The sequence below is a fragment of the Chelonia mydas genome, chromosome 10 (assembly GCF_015237465.2).
Source record: "Chelonia mydas isolate rCheMyd1 chromosome 10, rCheMyd1.pri.v2, whole genome shotgun sequence".
Lineage (NCBI taxonomy): Eukaryota > Metazoa > Chordata > Testudines > Cheloniidae > Chelonia > Chelonia mydas.
In genome coordinates, this window is record NC_051250.2 from 83,619,699 (window position 1) to 83,645,949 (window position 26,251).

The 26,251-nt window shown below is 48.6% G+C and overlaps 2 protein-coding genes across 4 annotated transcripts in view; one reads left to right on the top strand and one right to left on the bottom strand.

Annotated features, from left to right (window-relative positions):
* The window catches only part of PPIP5K1 (diphosphoinositol pentakisphosphate kinase 1), a 199,230-nt gene extending 182,389 nt beyond the window's left edge, over positions 1 to 16,841 (top strand). The window contains exon 32 of one of the 2 annotated variants that reach the window (XM_037911084.2): positions 16,583 to 16,841. In XM_037911084.2, coding sequence (XP_037767012.1) covers positions 16,583 to 16,608 — 26 coding nt within the window. In that variant the 3' untranslated portion in view covers positions 16,609 to 16,841. Of the gene's footprint in view, positions 1 to 3,784; positions 6,753 to 16,582 lie in introns of those variants that run through there. The other variant, XM_037911086.2, reaches the window with a different exon arrangement.
* MAP1A (microtubule associated protein 1A) overlaps positions 1 to 26,251 on the bottom strand; it is a 111,225-nt gene that overhangs the window by 31,093 nt on the left and 53,881 nt on the right. Inside the window, exon 1 of one of the 2 annotated variants that reach the window (XM_027822004.3) lies at positions 11,806 to 11,905. The exons of the other annotated variant lie outside the window; for it this stretch is intronic. The gene's annotated coding sequence lies outside the window, so the exon portion shown is untranslated. Of the gene's footprint in view, positions 1 to 11,805; positions 11,906 to 26,251 lie in introns of those variants that run through there. 2 annotated transcript variants of the gene reach the window in all.

Below are 26,251 nucleotides of genomic sequence, written 5' to 3' on the forward strand. Positions count from 1 at the left end.
CTGTGCGTGTTACATTTAAATTAAGTTGGTTAAAAGCAGCATTTTTCTTCTGCAGAGTAAAGTTTCAAAGCTGTATTAAATCAATGTTCAGTTGTAAACTTTTGAAAAAACAGCCACAATGTTTTGTTCAGAGTTATGAGCATTTCAGAGTTGCAAACAACCTCTCTTACCGAGGTGTTCATAAGTCTGAGGTTCTGCTGTATTAACAAAGTATGGTACAGTATTTTTAGCTTTTTTAGTGCACTTCAGCAGTCGGAAACAGCTGTACCCAGCCAGTACTCTGTGGACCACCAATAGGTGATCTGCGGAGCATAGTTTAAAACTGCTACAATACATCTTTATTTTGTACAGCATCTATTTTTGGGTCCACAAATACTTTACAGAGAGAAATAGTAACAAGTGAGGGTGAGGGAGTCACAGGTATTGGCAAGGAGAAAACATCTTCAGTCGGTATGTGAAATCAATCAAGAGTCAATGGGCAGGGCTCTCCAGAGAGGCTCTCATACTAAGAGTGACGGGATAGGCCAGAGGTCAATAAGAGCATAAGAACGACCAGACTGGGTCAGACCGAAGCTCTGTCTAGCCCAGTATACTGTCTTCCGACAGTGGCCAATGCCAGGTGCCACAGAGGGAATGAAGAGAACAGGTAATCATCATCAGGTGATCCATCCCCTGTTGCCCATTCCCAGCTTCTGGCAAACAGAGGCTAGGGACACTATCCCTGCCATCCTGGCTAATAGCCATTGATGGACCTACCCTCCATGAACTTATCTAGTTCTTTTTTGAACCCTGTTATAGTCTTGGCCTTCACAACATCCTCTAGCAAGGAGTTCCACATGTTGACTGTGCGTTGTGTGAAAAAATACTTCCTTTTGTTTGTTTTAAATCTGTTGCCTGTTAATTTCATGTGGTGACCCCTAGTTCTTGTGTTATGAGGAGTAAATAATACTTCCTTATTTACTTTCTCAACACCAGTTATGATTTTATACACCTCAGTCATATCCTCCTGTAGTCTCTTTTCCAAGCTGAAAAGTCCCAAACTTATTAATCTCTCCTCATATGGAAGCTGTTCCATACTCCTAATCATTTTTGTTGCCCTTTTCTAAACCTTTTCCAATTCCAATATATCTTTTCTGAGATGGGACGACCACATCTGCAGGCAGTATTCAAGATGTGGGTGTACCATGGATTTATATAGAGACAATATGATATTTTATGTCTTATCTATCCCTTACTAATGATTCCCAACCTTCTGTTGCTTTTTTGCTGCACATTGAGTGGATGTTTTCAGAGAACTATCCACAATGACTCCAAGATCTTTCTTGAGTGGTAACAGCTAATTTAGACCTCATCATTTTACGTGTATAGTTGGGATAATGTTTTCCAATGTGCATTACTTTGCATTTATCAACATTGAATTTCATCTGCCATTTTGTTGCCCAGTCACCCAGTTTTGTGAGATCCTTTTGTAGCTCTTTGCAGTCTGCTTGGGACATACTGCTAAATGACAATGCTAGATGAGCAGAGAAAGGCAGCAAAGATGGTCTCTGAAATGTGTGGGAACAAGACCATGGCGGATTCTAAAATGAGGGTGATTTTGAACTGAATGAAGAGTCACTGGTGTTTGAACATGGGGATATTATTATGTGCATGGTACTTTTCAGAGCTTTAATGATGATGATGATTGGTAAGTATTTGTATTGTGGTGGTGCCAGAGGTCCCAGTCAGGATCAGAGCCCCTTGATGTTAGGCAGTGTATAAGCACGTGGACAGAAACAGTCCCTAACTCAAAGAGCTTAGAATCTAAAAAACAAGACAAACGGTGGGAAAACAGGATACAGCTTGCAAGCAGAGAGATGACATATTCTGACCCTAGTGGAGGAAAGCATTAAGTATGTGCTAAAGTCTCACTAAAGTCAATGCTTTCCTGAACTCAGGTTAGGATGTAGTGCTTTGCCAATGAGAAAATGGACAGTAGCACTGTACACAGTGAGTCTAAAGAGGTGACATTTAGGAATGTCACAGAGAAAAGAGAAGCGAGAAGAGATGACATTGTTACCTTGCAGCTCTGTGTTCTTGGGGAACCAGGGCGCAGTACCCAGTCTGTCGGACTCAGAAAAGACCTTCTTTCCCCCCCTACCTCCCGCCAGCCTCTGACTGAACCAAATCTGCATCAGAAGAAAGATTTACAAAAAGCAATGAAAAGAAGGGTGACCAAATAGCAACTGTGAAAAAACGGGACGGGGGTGGGGGGTAATGAGCACCTATATAAGAAAAAGTCCCCAAAAACAGGACTGTCCCTACAAAAATGGGACATCTGGTCACCCTAATGAAAAGGCAGTGGGAGACACACCTAGACCCCTGGGATACAGATGACAGGATTAAGGAAACTCCCTTAGCCTCATTTGCATCGAAGATGGGGCAAGGAGGCATCTCCAGTAGCATTCAAAATGGAGAACAGAGATTCCAAGGCAAGAACCGCATGAAATTCTGGGACCAGAAAAGCAGGGAAACACTGCATGATGCGGGATCTCTACTCCAGATGTTAATGAACCCAGCCTGCACACACCCAGCTCAGCAGTTATCAGACCAATTCTAGTAATAAATCCTTTATTGGTATCCAAAATAGTGAAGCTCCCTAATTACATTGTGAGCGCCCTCCAAGGAACACCACCCAAAGACAGGAATGATCAGCTCCCATGGTCTAGTCTGAACAAAACAACTTTGGTATATTCCCTTGTTTACACATAAACAAATCTAGTGTTCTCCCTTGAACCATTGTTGTTTCTCTACAAAAACTCCTACCCACGCTCAAGTAAGTACTCTGATGCCTGGATCCAAAATCTGAATCAGTTCCATTGGGACTTCATCTTCTTCTGACTGATCATGATGGGGGCTCTGCCTGACTCCAGCACTCCGGACCCTCAATTACCACCACCACCTGGGACCCCCGATTGATTCAAGTTTCATGGAGTGGTGAGAACCCAGCTCGCTCTCTCAGCTCATGCTGTTTGACTAGTCTGTCTCACTTTTTTGTTATAGACCATTTTAAAAAGCAATTCAGTGACTCAGCCATTTGAGAACAACTGTTTTAATCTCCCTGTTAATAATGAGCCAGGCTTTTCGCCTCATTCCCCACCCTTCTGGTGCTTGTTAAAACCCTCTCACACCCTTCCTCCCTGTGGCAGCATTAGCTGTGTCTGTTGCAACATTCATCTTTTCCATGAGACTCTGCCTTGTCTGGTTGCCTCCTACTCCTCCAGTCCCATGATAGATGTTTACTAACCTTGAGGGGACCGTGCTGGCCATTGCTAGCTCCTTATATTGTTCCTTTTCAGTGGAATTGTATCTGTGATTTGCTGCCAATATCTTAACAAGGGGACCCCACAAAAATATCCCTCTTAATCCTGAGATAAACTCCATGTGCCAGGTTACAGTAGGCAAATGAAATAATTCATTGTTTCTGCATTTAAGCAATGACACTTTCTTATCAGCAGAACCAAGAAATGCTGCAACACAACTATGCAGCATTGCTTGATAAAGATGTACTTGGCTGGGAATATTACATTTTGCTCCCGAGTGTTTTGGTGGTACAACCCAGGATCCATCTTGTTTCATCTGAAGTGTAAGGTGGGGTGAGAAGCTTGTAGAATGACCAAGAAGTATCTCTCCCCTAGGGATTCTTTTAAAAAATACAGGTACCTGTCAACAGATTAAATCTGATGCATTACTGTGCTATTCAACACTATGTTTATGATCCTCACATATAAGCTCTCTCTTGCAGGAAGGATTTAGCTGTACCAATGGAGGAGATAGTTATCAGAAGCGGGGAAATCACCCCAACCTTCCCTCCAGTTTGCAAATTTTAGGTGGCATATTTTTGGCAAAGGCTCCCAAGGAACCCTCTCGTTGCTTACTGCATTTTGGAGTCTGTTCAAATGCCCCAAGACTCATTCCCACTCATGGATGTTAATACTTCCTCATACTGCTCACTCCTCACTAGCTTTTCTTATCTCCAAGCCTCTCATCCTGCTGCATTCTGGGAACCCCCAATGCCTCACTATGCAGAATGTCATCTACATCTAAAATGAAGCCAATAAACTAACCATGGCAGAAGGAAAGAGAAGCATGAGGGCCCACTTCTCTCAGTTACCAGCCTCTGACTTGAAACCAGCTATCCTGTGCCTCTGTCATTTCTTCTGACTTTGCATGCTTGGATTTTGGGTGCCACCTTGCAACTTCTCTACATGGTCTGGATTCCTGGGGTTTGATTTACAGCCTGATGTGCAAGGCACTCTTTCACCTATGTCTACAAGGTTATATAAATGCACATAGCACTTGGGTCACCCATGTCCATTCTATTAGCAAATGCCTTGTTATTCTGTGTTCAGTATTGAAAATGTGGCAGCTGGAGAGAACCAGAGGTGCTCCCCCAAGCCCACATCGCACTGGGTTCACCCTCCCCCATGCATCACAGTGGGGACAATGCACCTCAGTCAATGCCTTTCATCAGGAATATACATAGAGCCCTGCAAACCTTCAGATACCCACTTTACATCTGTGGATATCCATGAACCACATTTGCGGCTCGTGGATGGATGTGGATCCAAATTTTATAGCTAGAGCCCTGCAAATTTGCGGATATCCGCTTTACATCTGTGGACATCTGCGGACCATGTTTGCGGATCATGGATCGGATGCGAATACAAATTTTGTATCCATGCAGGGCTCTACATATACATCTCATTGCCTCATACTGAGCTCATGCCAGCCCTCCCTTCACAACAGGTGGACTCACTTTCCTCATGCTATCTGACCATGCTGGCTTCCCCCACCGCATTAGTCAACACTCAAACCTAGCCCTGATCTTAGATCCACTCACCTGCACTGAAAAAACAATGAGGAGTCCTTGTGGCACCTTAGAGACTAAGAAATTGTTGACACTACATGTTGCAGATGCTGCTGGAACAATGGGTGCCCCATAATCTGTCCTCCCCTATTATGTCCCAGACAGATTAGGTAAGTGGAAACCAGGTGGCAATAGGCTGTTTCTTCCTCCAAGTTTGATGTCATCCCCAGATTTGAATATGGGGGAATTTACACCAAAGAAACACATGACAAGGAACAACCGTGAGCAGGCAAGATAGAGTAGCATGGTATTGGGCACAACATAAATGTCTGACAGCCAGCCACACGGAGCCCAGCTACCATAGTGCTCAGATACCCTTGCGGTGGGCCCAGTATCAGAACCTGAAGAGAGCCACACAAGGGAAAAAGAGGACTTAGGAATCTCTTGGGTTTGTTTTTTAGTTAGGTGGTAAAAAAGCCTCTAGGACAGGGGTTCTCAAACTTCATTGCACCGTGACCCCCTTCTGACAAAAATTACTACACGAACCCAAGAGGGGGAAACCAAAGCTTGAGCCCACCTGATCTCCACCACCTTGAGGGATGGGGGAGGCAAAGCCAAAGCCCAAGCCCCACTACCCCAGGACAGGGAAGCCAAAGTCCAAGGGCTTCAGCCCCAGGTGGGGGGCCTGTAACCTGAGCCCTGCCACCCAGGGCTGAAGCCCTCGGGCTTGGGCTTTGGCCCCGGGCGCTGGGGCTTGGACCCCAAGTGATGGGGTTTGGGCTTCACCTTCAGCCTCATGGTCCAGCAAGTCTAACACAGCCTGGTGACTCCATTAAAATGGGGTCCTGACCCACAGTTTGAGAACCCCTGCTCTAGAATCATTCAGCAAGACCTGGACTGGACTGAAAGTGGCAGGGAAGCATAACTGCTTAGAGACTGACAGATGCTTCACCCCCTAGGGCAGGCCCCCTGGGGAGAGTCACCGCTTTAGATAAGAGGTACAGTACCATACCGCAGCCATACACCGAGACCTGAACTCCCAAACCTCATGGCATTGCTCCACCGCCACCCACCTCTTCTCTGAATGACAGGTTTCAGAGTAGCAGCCGTGTTAGGCTGTATTCGCAAAAAGAAAAGGAGTACTTGTGGCACCTTAGAGACTAACAAATTTATTTGAGCATAAGCTTTTGTGAGCTACAGCTCACTTCATGGTGAGCTGTAGCTCACGAAAGCTTATGCTCAAATAAATTTGTTAGTCTCTAAGGTGCCACAAGTACTCCTTTTCTTTCTGTGAATGAAGATTCTGCCATTTAGGTGAATTTCCCTGGATACCTAACTTCACATTTCCTGACCCTGAAGTCATAATCCATTTGTGTGTGCCCATTTCCCCAAATCTTCCTGCATGGGGTGAAGTTTCCATCTGAACTCTGTATTGCTTGTAAATATTCAGACCTCACAACTAGTTCTACTTTCAGCGGCTCTTAAATGTGTTATAAATTGCATTAGATCCCAGCCCTGGGCAAGGGGTCCCCACTTATTACTCCTCTGCATGAGGACTCACTGCCATTAGATTGTACTCTACACTTCCTGCCTGTTTCACACTGGTAGAAGTCAAATGTTTAGGCGCTTGCGATGGTACAAATAAATGATAATTATTGTGAAGATCTGACACCAAAAGATATTGAAGACAAAATTGATGAACTAAAGGCTGGCAGAGTTCCCAAACCTGGCCCAAGAAATGGATGCTTTTCTTGTGAGCCAGCTGGTGGTCTTACTTCTCTGACTGAACCACCCAAAGGACCTGGATTTGGAGTTCGAGCAGACCTCTAAGCATTTCTGTAATAAGTTATAAAAACATAAGTTGTCTGAAAATAAAACACTTTTAACCTCAAAAAAAAAAAAACTCTCCAGCCATCTCACTGTCTTACTGCTGATGCCTATAGCTGTAATCTCATTTGATAGCCACCTGTGTGTATCTTGCAAAAGGCTCCAGGTGAATGTAAGCCACTGATCCAGCTATCACCTATATTCTGTGTTCTTCCTCCAAAGAATGCAATCAGCTTTGTTTGAATTGATCTCTTTCTCATAAGCTCTGGGCAGAACTCCCACTTCTATCCAAGTTTATCCATAAGAAGCCATTTCAGGAGGCCTCCAGAAACACAGCTAACCAGGCTGTAATTATTGGTTTCTCTCCTGCTTCTCCTTTTAGAGATTGGTGTCACAAGTGTCTTCTGAAAGGCTCAGACAACAGTCAAGCAACATACAGAATAAAGATGCTAAGGGCTGTTCTGTTCTAGTTCTTAATCATCTAAGATTCTGTTTTGGATCCCATCTGATACAGGCAGGGGTGAGGCACTTGAATCAGGATGCATGAAAGAAAGTTCAGAAAGGGCAGGTGAAAAGGGAATTTAGGCAAAATCTTTTTAGGAATTATTAAGGTCATTAGAAGAAGCAAATGACCTGGACTTGCCAAAAGGCAAGGCACTATCTAATTGGTATGATCTATTTGTATGGCTGGTACATTATGAAAAATAGGCCTAAGCCTCCACAGACTGGATCTCTGCATTGAAAAAAATAACAAGGCAGCAGTGCCCTGGGGGCACTAGTGCCTAGATACAGGAACCAGCTGCTCAAGGAAATGTGCTAGAAACTGCAAACTCATTGTGCATCACTAATGGCAGCTTCGGGGAAAACCTTACTGTCCTGAGATCAGAATTCAGCTTGTGAAGTGTGTTTTACTGCATGGGGTGGGGCGTCTCTTTATATAACTCTGTTAATGTCCACCCTAATGATGAACTGGACCCCTCTCCTTTCCAGAAGAAAAGTGGCCATAAGACAGTCTGCTTTGTGCTAGATGAATATCTTCAATAAAAACAATTTGTTAAACTGAGACCTTGAGGCATTTAACTAACAAGAGCCCACATCCCAGGTAACTGGATTTAGCAGATAGACTCAGGCTTCCCAAAAGCCCTTTAGACTGGCTAGTCTTCTCCTCCAGCGCTGGGCTTTATTCTGTGCTCAGGTTAGTGCTGACAGAAGACAGCAGAAATGCGTCATTCTTTAGTAACAATAATCATCCAAGGTCCTTCTCCAGCACCTTCCCTCCAAGGCACTCAAAGACCAGAGACAGGCCTCTGATGTTAGTGGGTCACCAAAGTGAGTTAGGAGCACATGGCCAATTGAAAGTCAGAGGGACTTGTGCTCCCCTAAGTCACTTAGATCCTTTGGAAAATACCCATTTGAGAGATGGGCCCAGCAAGATTTAAAGGCCAGTTTTAGAGGTACTAAGCACCTGCAGCTCCCACTGACTGCAGAGGAGTTGGGGTGCTCAGGCCCAGGATATACACAAAGGTTGTTGAAGAGCTGGGCACAGAGAACAAACATTCTGACTTTAGTCTGGAGCCACAAGACACTTGCGGGGGAATGAGGCATTCTTGGCAGGAGCACAGCCACTGTACATTAATGAGTTAAAGAAGGAGTGTGTTCGAGTGGAGGTAGACTCCACTCAGAAGGAAAGCATGTGTGTTTGTGGGAGGAATCCCAAGGATTGAATCGGCAGCTCAAAGGGGATGCAGAGAGAAACTGGACACAAACTGGGAATTGGAATAAAAATATCTCGGTGCCTCCCCCAGGGTTTCCTCCCAACAGCCACACAGCCTGTGCTGGAATTCAGGGCATGACAGAGGAACCAATTCAACCGCAGATTTTGTCTAATGAATTTTGAAACTATCTTTGGAAGAGAAAAGAACCCTCCTTTCCAATCCCAACAAACCCTCCCCAGAAACATACAGTGATTCAACTCGCTCTTTTCTCTCCCTCATCTGCTGAGTCCACAAAAACTGCCCAGTGACCAAGGGGGTTCCCAACTGCTGCCCCACAGGCCATATTCCCCACAGATCATCCCCTGGCTCACAGGCCATCAGTCAACAGGTCCAATCCCCATGAGTATCCCGAGGCAGCCTCTCACCTGGCTACCCAGTCCTTATGAAATACCCACTGGTGGAGGCCCCACAGACACTTTCCCACACTAATAATCCTATGTACCATTCAAAGGCAGGCACACAGTAACACAGTCTATCCACCAGCCAAGGGCTGCAGGCAGATTCCCCTGTTGTTTTCATAATCTATTTCCAGACAGACACATCATAGGGTCTTTTTTCTTTACTCAACAGTTTCCCCTTCCTTTTGTGAGGCCACAACGACCCTGGGTGGCTCACTGAGAGGAAGAGTCTGTGTGCAAAGAACACAAGACTAACTCCCATAGGAGACTATGTGCCTGAAAAATCCCCCAGATGAATTCTGCATATGCCTCCCCTGCACCCCCCACTGTCCAGAGCCCTTAGGCCCATATCCACCATGCCCACTCCAACCCCACTAGACCAGCCACAGCTGCATTCCTGGTGCACATCCCCTCCCTTGCTTTTGCCTGCCTGTACTGGCCATTCACAACCCATAGCCCCTGTGCTTGAATTGTTATACATCCCCCATCCCCCACACCTGCTAAGGATACATCTTCCTGGGTCAATGCTGTGTTCATGGCACTGACATGGGCAGGAGCAGCAAATGGGGCTGTGCTCTGCATGCTTCACCTCAGGAAATTCTTCTCATGGATGCTTTGGCCTGGGAAGGAACAACTCCAGACCCATGCATCTTTTTGTGCCCACACAGACTAAATGGGGCATAGGAGTGCCTGCACATCTCCTCTGCCTATTTGTAATAACGTCTATGTGAGAGGAGGAACATTCAGCTGAACTGCAACCATGGGGCAGTGGGGGAGGGAGGGGCAGCACCAATCTCCTTGTAGCAAGAGGGACCCCCCTAACCCATCAGCCTCTGTGGACAGAAGATGGGACCCTGGTCTGCCTGAGATGATGCCTGGCTTGGGGGGGGTTTTCCCAGTGGGATCAATGCTGTTGGGAGTGGGATAAAGCCCTGTCCCTGAGATCAGAGTGTTTGAACCAGAGAGCCTGTCTTTTCTGCAGTCAGGAGCCAGCAGGCACCAGCTGCAGAATTTGCCGCAGTATAGTGTGTGTGTGAGAGAGAGAGAGAGAGAAAGAGTGAGTGTGCAGCAGCCATGCTCCTCCCCTCCAGCCTCCTCCCTGTGTGATAAATGTGTCTAACTCCCTCCCTTCTTCCCCGCTCCACTCCCACTCCAAGTCCCAGCCTGATCAACCCCAGCCCCTCGCCCTGGCTCCCCTCCCCCACTTAATTAAGAAGTCTTTTGTTGGCTTCACCAGACTTTCAATTGCTCCATCACTGTTCATCAGGGTTTGCGTCTCCCTCTTTACACTAACCCCACAACACAGCAGCCTCTGGCCAGTGCTCATGGGGCCAAGCCTGCACCTGCCTCTTGCCCTCTGGTTCTGTCTAGACTAGGAGAAAAGACTGTATTTAAAAATATTTTAACTGACATTCTTAACAGTAGCATTCACAGGGTTTAACACCTTCATAATATATTAGCTGGTGGTGGTCAGTCAGCTCTGGACACGCCCTGTGAAACTAGAGCCCTCCACTTTGCTGATGGGACAGCGGGTAGCCTCCGCCCTGTAACCTTGGGAATCCAGGACAGGAGCTGCATGCAAAGGGAGGGGCTCACCCAGCGCAGTGTCTGTGCTAAAGGGAAGGCACAGCAGGAGCAGGGGACTGCCAAGGACAAAGACTGGGAGTACACAAGTGCTTCACTCTCTTCTCATGTCCAAGGAACTGAAAATCTGAACACTATCACTAGCGTGGATACAGGGCTGGCAGGACACGCACCCCCAGGACAGCAACATCAACTCCACACGCCCAACCACTTCATTCCTCTGTTTAGTGCCCTGGAAAGGCTGCATCACTCGTACATTTCACAGGCAGCTTCCCCTTTTCCTCCCCCACAAACTGGAAGAGTGTGGATGCTTTCTGGCTTCCTGTAGTGGAAGAATGAAGTGTTGAATAGCTCCAAGCCAGACTTTAGTTAATGCAAGGATACTGCTGTGTGTGTGTGAGAGAGAGAGCGAGCAAAGGGGGCTCCCAGTACCCCTTTCCAATCTATTAACAGCACTGCATTCCACCTTGACACCCTCACCCTCTTCCTGATTAGCATTAGCCTCATTCCAGCATCAGCACCATACAGACATTTCAGTCACCAATTCTTGCCTACGGGAGTGCCTGTGAGACGCCATGCCGCCCCCAGGTAGAGGGACCAGCACACTGCCCTCAGGCAAGGCAGTGCTGACACAAGCTCTGATTCTGCACACTCCAGGTTCCTGGCACTCAGTATTTTTCCCTGGGTCCTACCCTGTGTTAGCCATCCTGAGATATGTCTGAGCCAGAGAGACAAGTGCAGAGAACAGCTGAGCAGTCAGAGAATCCAGAGTCTCTCTGTCCCTGGGGCACTTGGGACAAGAGCAGCTGACAAGGGGCGAGGTCCTCATATAAAAACTAGCTCTGCCTGCAGCCACCTTACCCTCTTGTCACTGTCCTTTTCTGCCCAGTCCCCATGCAGCATCCCCTGCCCTATTTCAGCAGATCAAATAGAGAAACTGCATCTACCAGGAATCACTGCAAAGCTCCCCCAGGAAACGTGATGGCAGATCTACCAACCACTCCTCAGCCACAGCAGGGTGACATCCAGCCAATTGCATCCCCTTGAGATCAGACACGGCAGAGCTGGGACAGCAGACAGGGTGGATCTCCATGTGCCACCTATTATCCAGATTTCCTGTGAGCACCTCCAGATGGAAGGAACCCCCTACCCCAAAGTGATGAGTTGTTTTGGTACCTCCAACCCTTAAACAATCCAGCTGGGAGCTAAGCAGTGTCACCCCAAGAATGAGGCCAATCCTGACTATCTCGATCCTGCACGCCACCCTCTCCCCATCCCACTGCTGGAGATCTCCATTAACTCTCAGTCGCCCTCGAACACCCATTCACACCAGGCTGAGTGCACAGGATGGGAAAGAGGAGTCTGCACGTACCATAGGGTCCTGGGATGAGCAGCCCATGGAAGTAGCAGCCGCTGCTCAGGATGCCTGGAGAGTCACAGACACAAACCGGCTGCAGAAGGCAGCTGTTATGTCAATGCAAATCGGGGAGGAGCTGGCCAGCCTCTCTCTGACACCCATTCAACAATGCGCCAGGCAGACTTAACCCTCTCTGGGCCAGAGTCTTTGCCTGGAGAACACCCGGAACCAGAGCCTAGTCCTAGGCACCCCGCACCCCTGCTGCTCCCTGATCATTAACCGTCAGGGAGGGGCCAATGCCCAGCCACTGCCACGAGTTCCCTGTTAACCCCATGCGTGCCAGTGCCCAGCACCAGGCACCTCCATGCCTTCCAATTGAGCCCTCTGGGTACCAAGCCTGGCCCTGGGCACCTCCACACCATCCTGTTAACCCCTTGGGTACCAAGCCTGGCCCTGGGCACCTCCACACCATCCTGTTAACCCCTTAGGTACCAGAGCTCGCCCCAGGTACCTCCACACCATCCTGTAACCCCCCTGGGTACCAATCCCGGCCCCAGGCACCTCCACACAATCCTGTTAACCCCTTGGGTACCAAAGCCTGGCCCCAGGCATCTCCACACCAACCTGTTAACTCCTTGGGTACCACAGCCTGGCCCCATCCACATCCACCCCATCCTGTTAACCCCTTAGGTACCAGAGCTCGCCCCAGGTACCTCCACACCATCCTGTAACCCCCCTGGGTACCAATCCCGGCCCCAGGCACCTCCACACAATCCTGTTAACCCCTTGGGTACCAAAGCCTGGCCCCAGGCATCTCCACACCAACCTGTTAACTCCTTGGGTACCACAGCCTGGCCCCATCCACCTCCACCCCATCCTGTTAACTTCTTGGGTACCAGAGCCTGGCCCCAAGCACCTCCGCACCATCCTGTTAACCCCCTGGGTACCAATCCTGGCCCCAGGCACCTCCACACCATCCTGTTAACCTCTTAGGTGACAAAGCCTGGCCCAAGGTACCTCCATACCACCCTGTTAACCTCTTAGGTGACAAAGCCTGGACTCAGTCTCAATAGTCATTAACCCCTTGGGTGCCAGAGCTCAGCTCTAGGAATGGCCACATATTCCTTGTTCATTAATGCCCTGGGTGCACCAACTCTCGGTGTCCCAAGAGGAGAGCTCTGATACTTCATTAGCAACATCAGAGCTTGCCCATGCCTTGAAATCCATGCTACTGGGTAAGGCTCCTTGCGCAGACACTTTCCCAGCTTATTTTTATAAACATGTTTCTGACCCCTTTGCAGGCAAGTTGCTACCTTGTTCAATGGAGGAAAGTACCCGCCCCACGCTTGGAGGAGAGCCTGTATTTCAGTTATTCCCAAGTTGGGCTGGGGCCTCATGTCATGCCCAAACTATACAGAAATCTCCTTAATTAGCATTTGAAATATTGGCCAACATTTTGGCTGACAGGCGCAATATCATCCATCACAGCCAGATGGGGCTTATTAAAGTCCAACATGGTTCAGATAACTAAAAACAGTTAGTAGCTATAATAATCGCACAGTATGAGGACGCTGATGCCGAAGCACTTCTGCCTTGGATGCAGAAGAGGCCTTTGATCACATGAACGGGGAGTACATGCTATAGACCCTCCAGAGCCTGGTTTCAGGCCTGTTTTTAGATGATGGGTTAAACTTCTATATAAGGACCCCACATCTCTAATCTTAACCAATGGCATAATTTCACACTCATTTAACCTTCTCTGAGGTACCATATAGGTTGTCCACTGTCCCTTCTTCTGTTTGATCTAGCCATAGAGCCCATGAAGACCACTACAGGCTCTCACCCAAACATTTGAGTATCAAGATTGGCCCACTGGAGTACCATTAGATGGTATGTGCTGATACCCTTCTGTTTATAATGAACCTTGAAATCACAATCCCTGCCCTTCTTGCATTAATCCAATACTTTGGCCCACTTTCAGGCTGTAGCATTAACTGGAAAAAGTTAGAATTACTTTAGATTGCCTGGCTGCCTTTTAGCGGGGCTTTCTCCCAGTGGAATTTTCATAGGCAGCGAGAGGCAGTTAAATACTTGGGGGTACAAATAGCAAGAAACCTTAAAAAAACTGAAAAAATGAATTTAGATTCTAACCTTCTGCAGCTGGCAGAAAACACCAATCAATGGAGGTGCATTCACTGAGCCTGGGTGGGGGGGATTAATCCAGTTCAGATTAATGTTTTACCTAGATGTTTATACATTTTGAATGGGCTTCCTGTCATCATCTCACCATTCTATTTTAAAAGCTTTAATAGGATTATCGACACTTGTTTATGGGGCCTAGCATAACACCCCAGACTATCTTGGAGGAAGTTTCAGCTCCTTCCCATTGGAGGTGTCTTCAGACTCCCAGACCTTCATAACTATTATGTTGTCTGTTTCATGTCCAGATCTCTCACAGTTTGCAACACGTAAACAATACCATCCCTTATGGATGGGGATTAAAAGAAAATGAATTAAATCAATCCCCCTGTTGGGATCCTTACCCTACCCTACAGAGAAAAAGAAAATGCCCTCTGTAGTGGCCACTAGGAGAGTATGGACCATTTTGACCAACAGATTCCATTTTCACTCTTCGCACCATACAAAAGCCACTACGTGGGGTAATAGTGACTTACAGATTGGCAACCCACCAAACGTATGGAGGGAATGAACAGAAAGAGTAGAGTCCTCTCTCAATTGGTTGGTGATGGGGGAATGGTTCATTCAAGGTGTTATAGCAGTATAAGCTACTAGCTACAGCAATATGGCAATATATACTGCTAAAACCTTTCCTGACCTACCACTTTGGCCCAACACCCGGAGACTACCTGACACACCTGAAGTACAGAACGGTAGAGAAGCTCCACAAACTTCCCAGACCCATATATCTACGTACATGCTTTTCTGATGGAAAAGGTCTCTGATTCCTGAAGCGTCCACTAAATCCGCAGATCAGAGTCATAGAGTTTAAGGCCAGAAGGGACCATCAGATCATCCTGTCTGACCTCCTGTGTATCACAGACCATTAATACCACTCAGCATCCACACACTAAGCTCAACACCTGAAATCAGACCAAAGCATTATAACCCCCAGGAGACTAGGCTGTTATGAGCCACAGGCAGAGAATCGGAGAGACTGAGGTGCACCAACGTTAAGAGTCCCCACAAAGGCAGGGAGATGATTGAGATATACCAGATGATCTTGGCAAGTGACCCGCACCCATACACTTCAGAGGAAGATGAAAACCTCCCAAGGTCACTACCAATCTGACCTGAGGAAAAATTCCTGCCTAGTCCTACATATGGTGATCAATTAGACACTGAGCATATGAGAAAGAGCCAGCCAGCCAAGCACCTGAGAGAGAGACAATGTTTGGTGCCACCTCAGAGCCCTGACCCTCCCTGTCCAATGTCCCATCTTCACCATGGCTATCCTTGATGCTTCAGAGGAATGAGATTTAAAAAAAAAGAGAGAGATAGAGTGCTAGATTGTCTTTTAAAAAGCTCCACAATGGTTAATTGTATTGCACAATGCAAAATTTGCTTCTATAGATGTATGTTAACATTTAATTCAACAACAACAGAAAGTATTTAGAATGTACTGGACACCACAAAGGCTACATAAAATTAAAGCTCTTAATATAAGACCATAAGCTCTTCCTTCAGATAGAAGCTGACACTGTGGCAAAAATAAGGGCACACTCCTGCACATGTTGTAGAAATATCCTCCAGTTAAACAGCTGTGGAAAGCAGTTGACACTAGAATTAAAATGATTTTGGGCTTTAGCAATCAAACATTGGTAGAGAACTACATTAGGATATTTACCCATGAAACGGGGCCTCTCATCAGCACAGCATTAATGGTTCCTGAGAGAAGCCATGATCATGAAGTGAATGATTTTACAGAGTTGGGAAAGTAAATCAATGCACAGAACAGAACAATGGTGTTTTGGTCTCCCTGGCCTTGCAGCCATTGAAAGGGTCATTGTCCTCTACAGGGATTAACTATGTGAGTTTAAAGATATCTGGGCTGCATTTTTACAAACATTAGACTAAGGAGTTCCCAAAGGCCCACTGACAGGTCCAGATCTCCTGCTGCTTCCCCTTCTCCCTCCTTGACTCTTCACCCACTTCTTTTTCCTCCTGCTTTCACTCTTCCCCTCCCTGCCATGTCTGTGTTGTCCCCACATTAATTGTAAAGTTTTGATTTATCTGATTTTATAGTTTAATATTATGATTGTTAAAATGGTTTTTGCACATGTATGCTAACACTATGCTGTATGTCACAGTTGGTCATTGTCATGGGGCAAGTACATTCCGTCCCCGTTTGGGGCGGGGGAAGGAGCCTTATAGCACCAAGGCTGAGTCCACCTGACCACCCTTGGTCTCACGGTGGTACGGCCTAGTGACCAGAGTCAATACGGCTGCCCTCCTTAGCAGGGCTGCACGGCCCAATAGGCAGAGTCAATATGGCTGCCCTCATTAGTGTGGCCTAGTGGCCCAAGTCAATGTCGCTGCCCACTCTTACAGGGCTGAGTAGTTGGATGACCAGAGGGCGATGGGCCTCCACCCGGGGTGGTGGCGGCCAGGGTAGAAGAACCGAGCACTCCCTACTCCACTGGGTCACAGCCCAAGGCCTCGTCAATGGCGAGTGTACTTGTCGCTAGATCAGCAGGGATCCAACCGAAACATGCTGACTTAGTTCCCGATCCAATGGTTAGTCCCCTGGGAAACTTCCTATTGTGTCTTCCAGGGGCGTGGTCCAGAGATCATCCATGAAGCTCCTGGTGGTTCTGAGGTCTCCTGGGTATCTGTAGGAAGCTGACTATCTGCCTGGGTCTCAGAGGACTTGGCCTCCATGATCTTGGGCTTCAGCAGCTCCCGGGGAGGAGCCTGCAACATCCATTCTCTCTTCAGTGTTCGGCCCTGACTGAGCTGGGCTGTTCCCTTTTACACTGATGATCCAGTTGGAGCATGCCCAGCAGGGGTGAGGGGGTGTCGCTTCCTCTGCCCAGAGTGCAGTGTTAATCCCTCTTTGTCCAGTGAGGGGCAAGTACACGCCTCATAGTCATTTTAAGTTAACAATTTTCATTTTTCGTGTTCTTTTTGTATTGTGATGTTTGCATTGAAAAGTAAAAAATAATAAAACCTTAATAAAAAACCAAGCAAACCCTGTGTGCCAGAGCCTGACCCCAGCACCACCACCTGTTCCTCATTTGTTAACCCCCTGGGTGCCAGAGCGCAACCCCAGCACCACCACCTGTTCCTCATTCGATAACCCCCAGGGTGCCGGAGCCGAACCCCAGCAACTCCACTGGCTCCTCATTCGATAACCCCCAGGGTGCCGGAGCCCAACCCCAGCAACTCCACTTGTTCCTCATTCGTTAACCCCAAGGGTACCAGAGCCCAACCCCAGCAACTCCACTTGTTCCTCATTCGTTAACCCCCTGGGTGCCAGAGCGCAACTCCAGCACCACCACTGGCTCTTCATTCGATAACCCCCAGGGTGCCGGAGCCCAACCCCAGCACCACCACCTGTTCCTCACTCGATAACCCCCAGAGTGCCGGAGCCGAACCCCAGCACCTCCACTGGCTCCTCATTCGATAACCCCCTGGGTGCCAGAGCGCAACCCCAGCACCTCCACTGGCTCCTCATTCGATAACCCCCAGGGTGCCGGAGCCCAACCCCAGCACCACCACCTGTTCCTCACTCACTAACCCCCAGAGTGCCGGAGCCCAACCCCAGCACCACCACCTGTTCCTCATTCGATAACACCCTGGGTGCCAGAGCGCGACCCCAGCACCACCACCGGCTCCTCACTCGATAACCCCCAGGGTGCCAGAGCCCAAACCCAGCACCACCACCTGTTCCTCATTTGTTAACCCCAAGGGTGCTGGAGCCCAACCCCAGCACCTCCACTGGCTCCTCATTCGTTAACCCCCAGGGTGCTGGAGCCCAACCCCAGCAACTCCACGTGTTCCTCATTCTATAACCCCCAGGGTGCCGGAGCCCAACCCCAGCACCTCCACTGGCTCCTCATTCGTTAACCCCCAGGGTGCCGGAGCCCAACCCCAGCACCTCCACTGGCTCCTCACTCGATAACCCCCTGGGTGCCAGAGCGCAACCCCAGCATCACCACTGGCTCCTCATTCGATAACCCCCAGGGTGCCGGAGCCCAAACCCAGCACCTCCACTGGCTCCTCATTCGATAACCCCCAGGGTGCCGGAGCCCAACCCCAGCAACTCCACGTGTTCCTCATTCTATAACCCCCAGGGTGCCGGAGCCCAAACCCAGCACCTCCACTGGCTCCTCATTCGTTAACCCCCAGGGTGCCGGAGCCCAACCCCAGCACCTCCACTGGCTCCTCATTCGTTAACCCCCAGGGTGCCGGAGCCCAAACCCAGCACCACCACCTGTTCCTCATTTGTTAACCCCAAGGGTGCTGGAGCCCAACCCCAGCACCTCCACTGGCTCCTCATTCGATAACCCCCAGGGTGCCGGAGCCCAAACCCAGCACCTCCACTGGCTCCTCATTCGATAACCCCCAGGGTGCCGGAGCCCAACCCCAGCAACTCCACGTGTTCCTCATTCTATAACCCCCAGGGTGCCGGAGCCCAAACCCAGCACCTCCACTGGCTCCTCATTCGTTAACCCCCAGGGTGCCGGAGCCCAACCCCAGCACCTCCACTGGCTCCTCATTCGTTAACCCCCAGGGTGCCGGAGCCCAAACCCAGCAACTCCACGTGTTCCTCATTCTATAACCCACAGGGTGCCGGAGCCCAACCCCAGCACCTCCACTGGCTCTTCATTCGTTAACCCCCAGGGTGCCGGAGCCCAAACCCAGCACCTCCACTGGCTCCTCATTCGTTAACCCCCAGGGTGCCGAAGCCCAACCCCAGCACCACCACCTGTTCCTCATTCGATAACCCCCAGGGTGCCGGAGCGCGACCCCAGCACCTCCACTGGCTCCTCATTCGTTAACCCCCAGGGTGCCGGAGCCCAAACCCAGCACCACCACCTGTTCCTCATTTGTTAACCCCAAGGGTGCTGGAGCCCAACCCCAGCACCTCCACTGGCTCCTCATTCGTTAACCCCCAGGGTGCCGGAGCCCAACCCCAGCACCTCCACTGGCTCCTCATTCGATAACCCCCAGGGTGCCGGAGCCCAGGGACATCAGTGGGCTCATTCATTAGCCTTCTTGGTGCCAGAGCCCAGCCTTGAGTGCTTCTACATGCTCCACATTAACTCTGTCGGTGCCAAAGCCCAGCCTGAGAAACCTTCCATATGCTCCCTCTTACTCCATGGGTGACGGAGTATGGCTTCATAAGCCTCCTTGTACTCTCAACAGCCTTCCCCACCAAGTGCCTCTGCACCCATTAACCTTGGTACTGTACCATTACCAGTACCGCCAACCTCAGGGGAGCAGAAATAATGAGTCAAACCCCCAAAATCACGAGATTGGCCTGGAAAATCATGAGATTTCACACCAAGAATATGTTGTGGGTTTTGAACTCCCCCTTACCAATTGTGTGTGTGTGTGTGTGTGCGTGTTCCCTCTAATTTTTTACGTCCATGTGCAGAATGGATTTTATGTGCACCCATATGGAGGTGAGGTGTGACACATTACCTTCACATGGGTACACATAACAAAATTCATGTGGCGGGGGTGGGGCCACGGGGTTCTCAGTGTGGGAGGGGGCTCAGGGCTGGGGCAGAGGGTTGTGTATGGGGGGGATGAAGGCTCCGGCTGGGGTTGTGGGCTCTGGGGGGGGCTGGGGATGAGGGCTAAGGAGTGCAGGAGGGGGCTCAAGACTGGGGCAAAGGGTTGGGTGCAGGGGATGAGGAATGAGGGCTCTGGGGTGTGGTTGGGGATGAGCAGATTGGGGTGCGGGAGGGGGCTCAGGACTGGTGAAGAGGGTTGGGGTGCGGGGGGGTGTGGGCTCTGGGGTAGGGACAGGGATGAGGGGTTTGGGGTACAGGCTGCCCCAAGACTGCTGTGAGGAGAGAGGACTTCCCCCAGCCCTCCCTCGTCGCAGTAGCTCAGGGTCAGGGGAGAGGTGCCTCTCCCTGGCCGCGGTAGCTCCAGCGGGGCTATGCTGGACCGAGGGAGGGGCTCCTCTCCCCGGTAGGTCCGGCGGACCTGGGCCAGGGGAGGGGCTCCTCTCCCCCAGCTGCAGCAAGTCTGGGGCAGGTCCACGCTGGGGCCGGTGGGGAGGGGCGCCTCTCCCAGCTGTGGCAGGTCCACACTGGGGCCGGCAGTTTTGGGCCCTGTTGCAGGAGCTCTCACCCCCACATCTGCCAGCTCCCTGCCCAGGAATTAATTCTGTCCCCAACCAGCCCCCCCTCACAACTGTTCAACCCTCACCCCCATCAATTCAGTAACCTCATCAACTCAGCCCCCAACCCCATTAATTCTGCCCCCCATCAGTTCAGCCCTCCTCAGTGAGCATCCGTGCTCTTACTGGGTTCTTGACCCCCCTCTCCAAGTCTGGAGTGGACAGCTCTTCCCCCTTCATCTCTTGCCAGGCCAAGTGCTGCAAGGAGAGAGGAGAGGCACTGTCCTGTCCACATTACTCACAGGAGGGGAGGGGAGGGTGGGGCGGAGCCCACCTGAGCAGCTAGGCTCTTTGCTCCCGCCTCCACTCCTGCCCCCCTCGGGAAAATGGCTTTAGGTTACTATGGGAAGGGGGAAGGCAACTCTGCCTGCCATAGCTCTGATTGGTTATTCTTCACCAGGAGGCAGGCAAGTGGGGCGGGAACCCAATCAGAGGGCTCAAATTCACCAGAGGACTGGAGCTTCTTGTGTCACTGGTCACCGCCAGAATGGCTTCAGCCCCAGCCAAAATCCCACCACTGCAAAAACATCACGAGAGCTGGCAGCATTGCATTACTCTGACCAAAGCACTCCTTCATTGCTCTGCCCCTGTACATTTCACCACAGCTGCCAAGTTTTGTTAAGCTCTATGTGAGATTTTATGCATGTTATATAATGAACCCATATTTAACTCCATTTGATGGCATTTCTCTGTCTGCCTGCCTGTTGGTCTGGATGTAACGTAGTAACTTTTGAACACAGCAGCCAATCGCTTCCACAATTTCAGGGAACGTTCTAGGCATGAGTGGGCACAATCCTATTGATTTTGGGTGAAAATTAGAAAACTGGAAAAGCCATTTGGAAAACCTTCAAAGACAGGCAGACAGACAGTCAGCGAAATGCCATCAAATGGAGTGTAGGGCACACTCCTCTTTGAGTTCCTGCTTTCACCTTCCACGGCTCCCCACCCTCCATTCTGAGTACCTGGTTCCCCCCTTTCACTGCTCTCCCTCCTCCACTCCCTCCCTCCCTGCTCTGGGGTGCTGCTGCTTATCCCATCCACATTCTCCCCCACTCCTGTCTTGGGTCCCCACTTTCTCCCCTTTGTCCCTGCTTCCCTTCTAAAAACCCTCTCTCTGATGCTCTCTTAGTTGTGTGTGTTGTGTGTGTGGGGAGAACCAGGGACCCAGAGGGGGGAGTGTGTGCGTGGAGAAGCAGGAACCTGGATGGGGGATGAGAGTGAAGTAGGAAGAAAGCAGGACCCCAAAGGGATGTGGGAGAGAAAAAGGGGATGGTGGTGGGAGTGTGGAAGACACAGGGAACTACAGGTCATCTTATATAAGCAATGAAGTGTGCGATCCTTTAGATTATACAAAAAAGAGAGATACAGAACCTCTGGCATGGGGGGAGGAGAAACTGGGAGGCTACACAGAGCCTCCAGCATGCAGGAGGTGGGGTGGGGGGCTGCAGGTATTCCCTAAAATGGAGAGAGGGTGGCACACAGGGAGCTTGGGGGAGAATGGAGAGATGGAGGTGCCCCTGGTGTAAGCAATGAGCGTAGCCTATAGAGCAACAAAGCATGTGATTCTCTCGTCATATTGACAAATTATTTGTATATGACCCTAAACTTCAGCTTACCGTCAACACATCCTGCCCCAAGCAACAGCGGGGGCAGGATACAGAGCTGCACAGATCATGGCAGGTGTGGCGGGGCCAGTGGGATAGAGTCCTGGGGAGATACCAGGCTACATGTGTAGGTAAGTTCCAGAGGACGTCGGAAGTTGCGGTCGGGTGGGTGCTGGATGATGTGAGGGGGTCTGGAGGTGGATGAGAGAGTCCTAGAAGGTGTCCGAGGATGACAGAGACTGGAACTGCTGAAGCGTGTGTGCGGTGCTGGATTAGGTGGGTGCTGTCTAGGGGTAGCTAGGTGCAGAGGAAGCTGAGAGCGGGATGGCTGGTAGTTAGCTGTGGATGGAAGACTGTCTGGGGGTAAGCTGAGGCTGGAAGGTTGGCTGGGAGGAAGGGAGGATGCTAGGGAGATTGGCACCAGTACTGGATCCCTCGCCTTTTCCCTTGTAGCTGCTGCCACTGCTACCACCGGGTCCTTCCTGCTGTGATCCGGGGAGGAAGGAAGTGAGGCCACATGGCTGCCTGGCAGAGCAGCTGCAACAACAACCTCTGGCGGTCCATAACAGCTACTGCAGCTGTCCCTGCAGCCCAGTTGGATGTGTAACAATGCATCTGGGCTGTGGAAACACAGGTAGGGCTGCCAGATGCATACCAGGCAAGGTGCATTACACAGGGAAACCCTAACAACAAGGAGTCCTTGTGTCACCTTAGAGACTAACGAATGTATTTGGGCATAAGCTTTCATGGGCTAAAACCCTTCATAAGATGCATGGAGTGGAAAATACAGAGGCAGGTATAAATACCAGCACATGAAAAGATGGGAGTTGCCTTACCAAGTGGGGGGTCAGTGTTATGCCCAAATAAATTTGTTAGTCTCTAAGGTGCCACAAGGACTCCTCATTGTTTTTGCTGATGCAGATACGGCACAGATCCCTTCTTTTCTTCCAGTAGGTTTTAACAGCCTAACTGCCTCAGGGCTCTCTGTGCTGAAGGAATGGGTGATATGACTATTCGTGGCACCACACTTTACTCCCCGTTTCCATAGGCCTCTGCTTTTAGTGCCGATTTCAAGATTTTAAGGCCAGAAGGAACCACTTTGATCATCTGGTCTGTCCTTCTGCATAACACAGGCCCCAGAACCTCACCCAATAATATGTGAACAAAGCCATAACTTCTCTTTGCGCTGTAGCATCTCTTAGAAGGAATGGGAGAGGCACAGGTAAAGGGCTGAGGAAATCATCCAGGGCACAGAGAAGCTCCTGCAAAGTAAAACGGCAGCTGTCTCACTTACTCCAAGATTCTGTCAGGTAAGCCAAAGAGGTGACCCACAGGAACCACTCCATGTGGGGACAGCTGGTGGGGGAGGGACAAGATTCACAGGAGGTTCTGCCACCATAGGAATTTCTGCACTGGACTTATTTTTTTTTAACCTCAAGTTGATTGCCAATAGGGCTTGGCATACGGTAAAGTGAAAACATGTGGAGTGTCCACATTAGCCTTTACTAATGTGCTAACAACTGTAAAGTAACTGGCAATCAATTAATTTGAGGAAAGAAGTTTTCAGTAGACAAACCCCAGGTGAGAATTAACGGAATGGACACAGTGACCCACAGATTTCACCTTCAATGATATGACTGTTGCTATCATTCTGTCCTGCATTTTGTGGAACAGTCCCACTTGCTGCATGACTTGCAAAATATCTTGGGGGATGGTACATCGGCACATTGTGACACTGCTTTTTACCCAAGTAAATGCCTAATTATTTTTAATACTACTAAGCTCTTGCAGTAATTTTTCACAGGAGCCTTATGATTTGAGGTTCCCATCAATTTCTGAGAACCCAATCTGAGATATTTTGAGCCTGACTGTCATAGATACTGAGCACACTCAGCTCCAGCTGACTTGAGAGTTGCAACCCAATGTGTCTCAAGTCAGGCTCCCATAAACTGATGAACTCCTTGTCTTCTGTACAGTTTTATCGTCTTGCCCTCACTACTATCCAGTGGTAGAGAGTATATATCTTTTTATCAGTTTTAAATGTGTTGCTTTTCAATTTCATTGGGTGTCCCCTTGTTCCTGTATTTAGACAAAGGAGAAGTAGCTGATTTACCCCATTCAGATGTTTTCATTAAAGTGTCCACAATGATAGCCCGGTATTTTTCCTGTATAATTATTTAATTTGGAACCTAGTAACATAAGAGTACTTCAGATTATTCCTTCCAATGAATGTTACTTTGCATTTGTCAACAACGAAATTCATCTGCCATTTTGCTTCCATTTGCTCAGCTTGGTTAGGCCCCTCTGACATTCCTCACAGTCTTGGCTACCCTAACTAATTTTGTGTCATTTGCTCTGCAAATTTTGCCATTTTAGTCTTCACCTCTTTTTCCAACTAATTAATAATACTAAACACCACCATTCCTAGTTGGGAACTATCATGAAGAACTAACCATTAGTCTTTTGACATGTTGAAAATATTCTATTTATTCATAATTCTTTGTTTTCTGTTTTAGCCAATTTCTGATCCATGTAGCACCTCACCTCTCACCCCATGACAACGTAGGGCTTGTCTACACTAGAAAGTTTCATTACTTTAACTACACTGATATACACAGAGCAGCAACCCCTCCAATCCACCCCTCCCCCCACACCAGTATGGACACAGTTATACTGATATAAAAGTGTATATACTGGGATATCTTATTCCAGTTTGAGAACCAAAACAAGCTTTACTGGTAATGCTTTTATACTGGTATAACTGTCTCTACACTGGGACTTTTATGGGTATAACTACGTGATTAAAAAAAAAATCACACTGCTGACAGATGTTTTACCAGTATAATTTTAAGTTTAAACTAGCCCTTAGTTTCCTTAACAGCCTCTTCTATTTGCTTTTGTTAAAGGCTTTTTGAAGATCCAAATAAACCATGTCAATCAGTTCCCCTTTAGCCACAATTTTGTTAACATGCTAAAGGAATTCTAAGAGTCACAATTTTCCTTTATACAGAAGCTATGCTTATTTGTCCCTATCATTTCATGTTCTATCTGTCTTGCATGTCACTCATTTTGGTCCCAAAAAGTTACCTATGTTCCACACAAATTTAGTGTCCCCTAATTAGTTTTCAACAATAAAAGTTATGTCAGAAATAACAAACTATGAACCTGAGGCTATATAGAAAGAGTTATTTACTCTAAATGAATGAATCCCACCACGCTTTAAGTTCCTGTCATGAACAATTTGTCTCTCACTTTGGTTCTTTGTCACACACTGAGCCTCAAATTCCTTGCCGATTGAAAGGTGTGTCATGTTAATCTACTGTAATTTGAGAGGTTTCAGAGTAGCAGCTGCTGTGTTAGTCTGTATCCGCAAAAAGAACAGGAGTACTTGTGGCACCTTAGAGACTACCAAATTTATAAGAGCATAAACTTTCGTGGTCTACAGCCCACTTCATCGGATGCATAGAATGGAACATATAGTAAGAAGATATATATCCAGAAAAGCTTCAAAAACAGACTCCAACGAGAAACTGCTGAGCTTGAATTAATATGCAAACTAGATACCATTAACTTGGGTTTGTATAGAGACTGGGAGTGGCTGGGTCATTACACATATTGAATCTATAACCCTAATCCTCACACCTTCTTGTCAACTGTCTAAATGGGCCATCTTGATTATCACTACAAAAGTTTTTTTCTCATCTTAATTAATTAGCCTCTTACAGTTTGCATGGCAACTTCCACCTTCTCTGTATGTATGTATATATCTTCTTACTACACACAGATCCTTAGATTGGATTTGGTTGACCAGATGAGAGTGGAGACAAGGATGCTACTTAAACTGGGCATACAGCCATTTCAGTAAAGCAGATAGTCAAAGTGGATGCTGGACGTATACTGTACCTGTTATTCAACTGGGCTTGAAGAGCCTCCCCCATCAGCCAGGGGTCTGACGCAGCTCTTCTGCCTTTGCAGGGTCAGGTGATGCCTGTGACACACCTTTCCCTTTTAAGGTTTTAAAAAGAAAAATTTGCTAACTGACAATGTAACGAAAGACAAAAATAGCTGTCAAAGCCAGGCAGAAGAAAACAAAAACAAACCAAGGAAGCACTGAGGACACTGAGTATGCTCCACTCTCTTTGCTCCACTCCCTTTTTGTTTCCCTGACACCCTCATGAAGTGAGGGAAGGCGGACGGAGGAGCGAGTGGCCCCCAGCAGACACTGCTCTCCGAGATTCCAGACGTTCACAGACCAAGTGCTTTGACCCCACGGTTGGATACACAGAAGCCAACTCCATTTTAAAACAATCCCTTTAACTAGCATTCTTGGTACTGAAGAAAGGCACACGGTGTTGTAATTCATTCCAGGGATCACCCCAACAGCCTGTTTTAAAGACAGGCACACTTACGATCCATTAGTCTTCTAGAGTACAGTTGCCTATTGTAATCAGGGGATGGATTGGAGGAAGAGGGTCAGTGA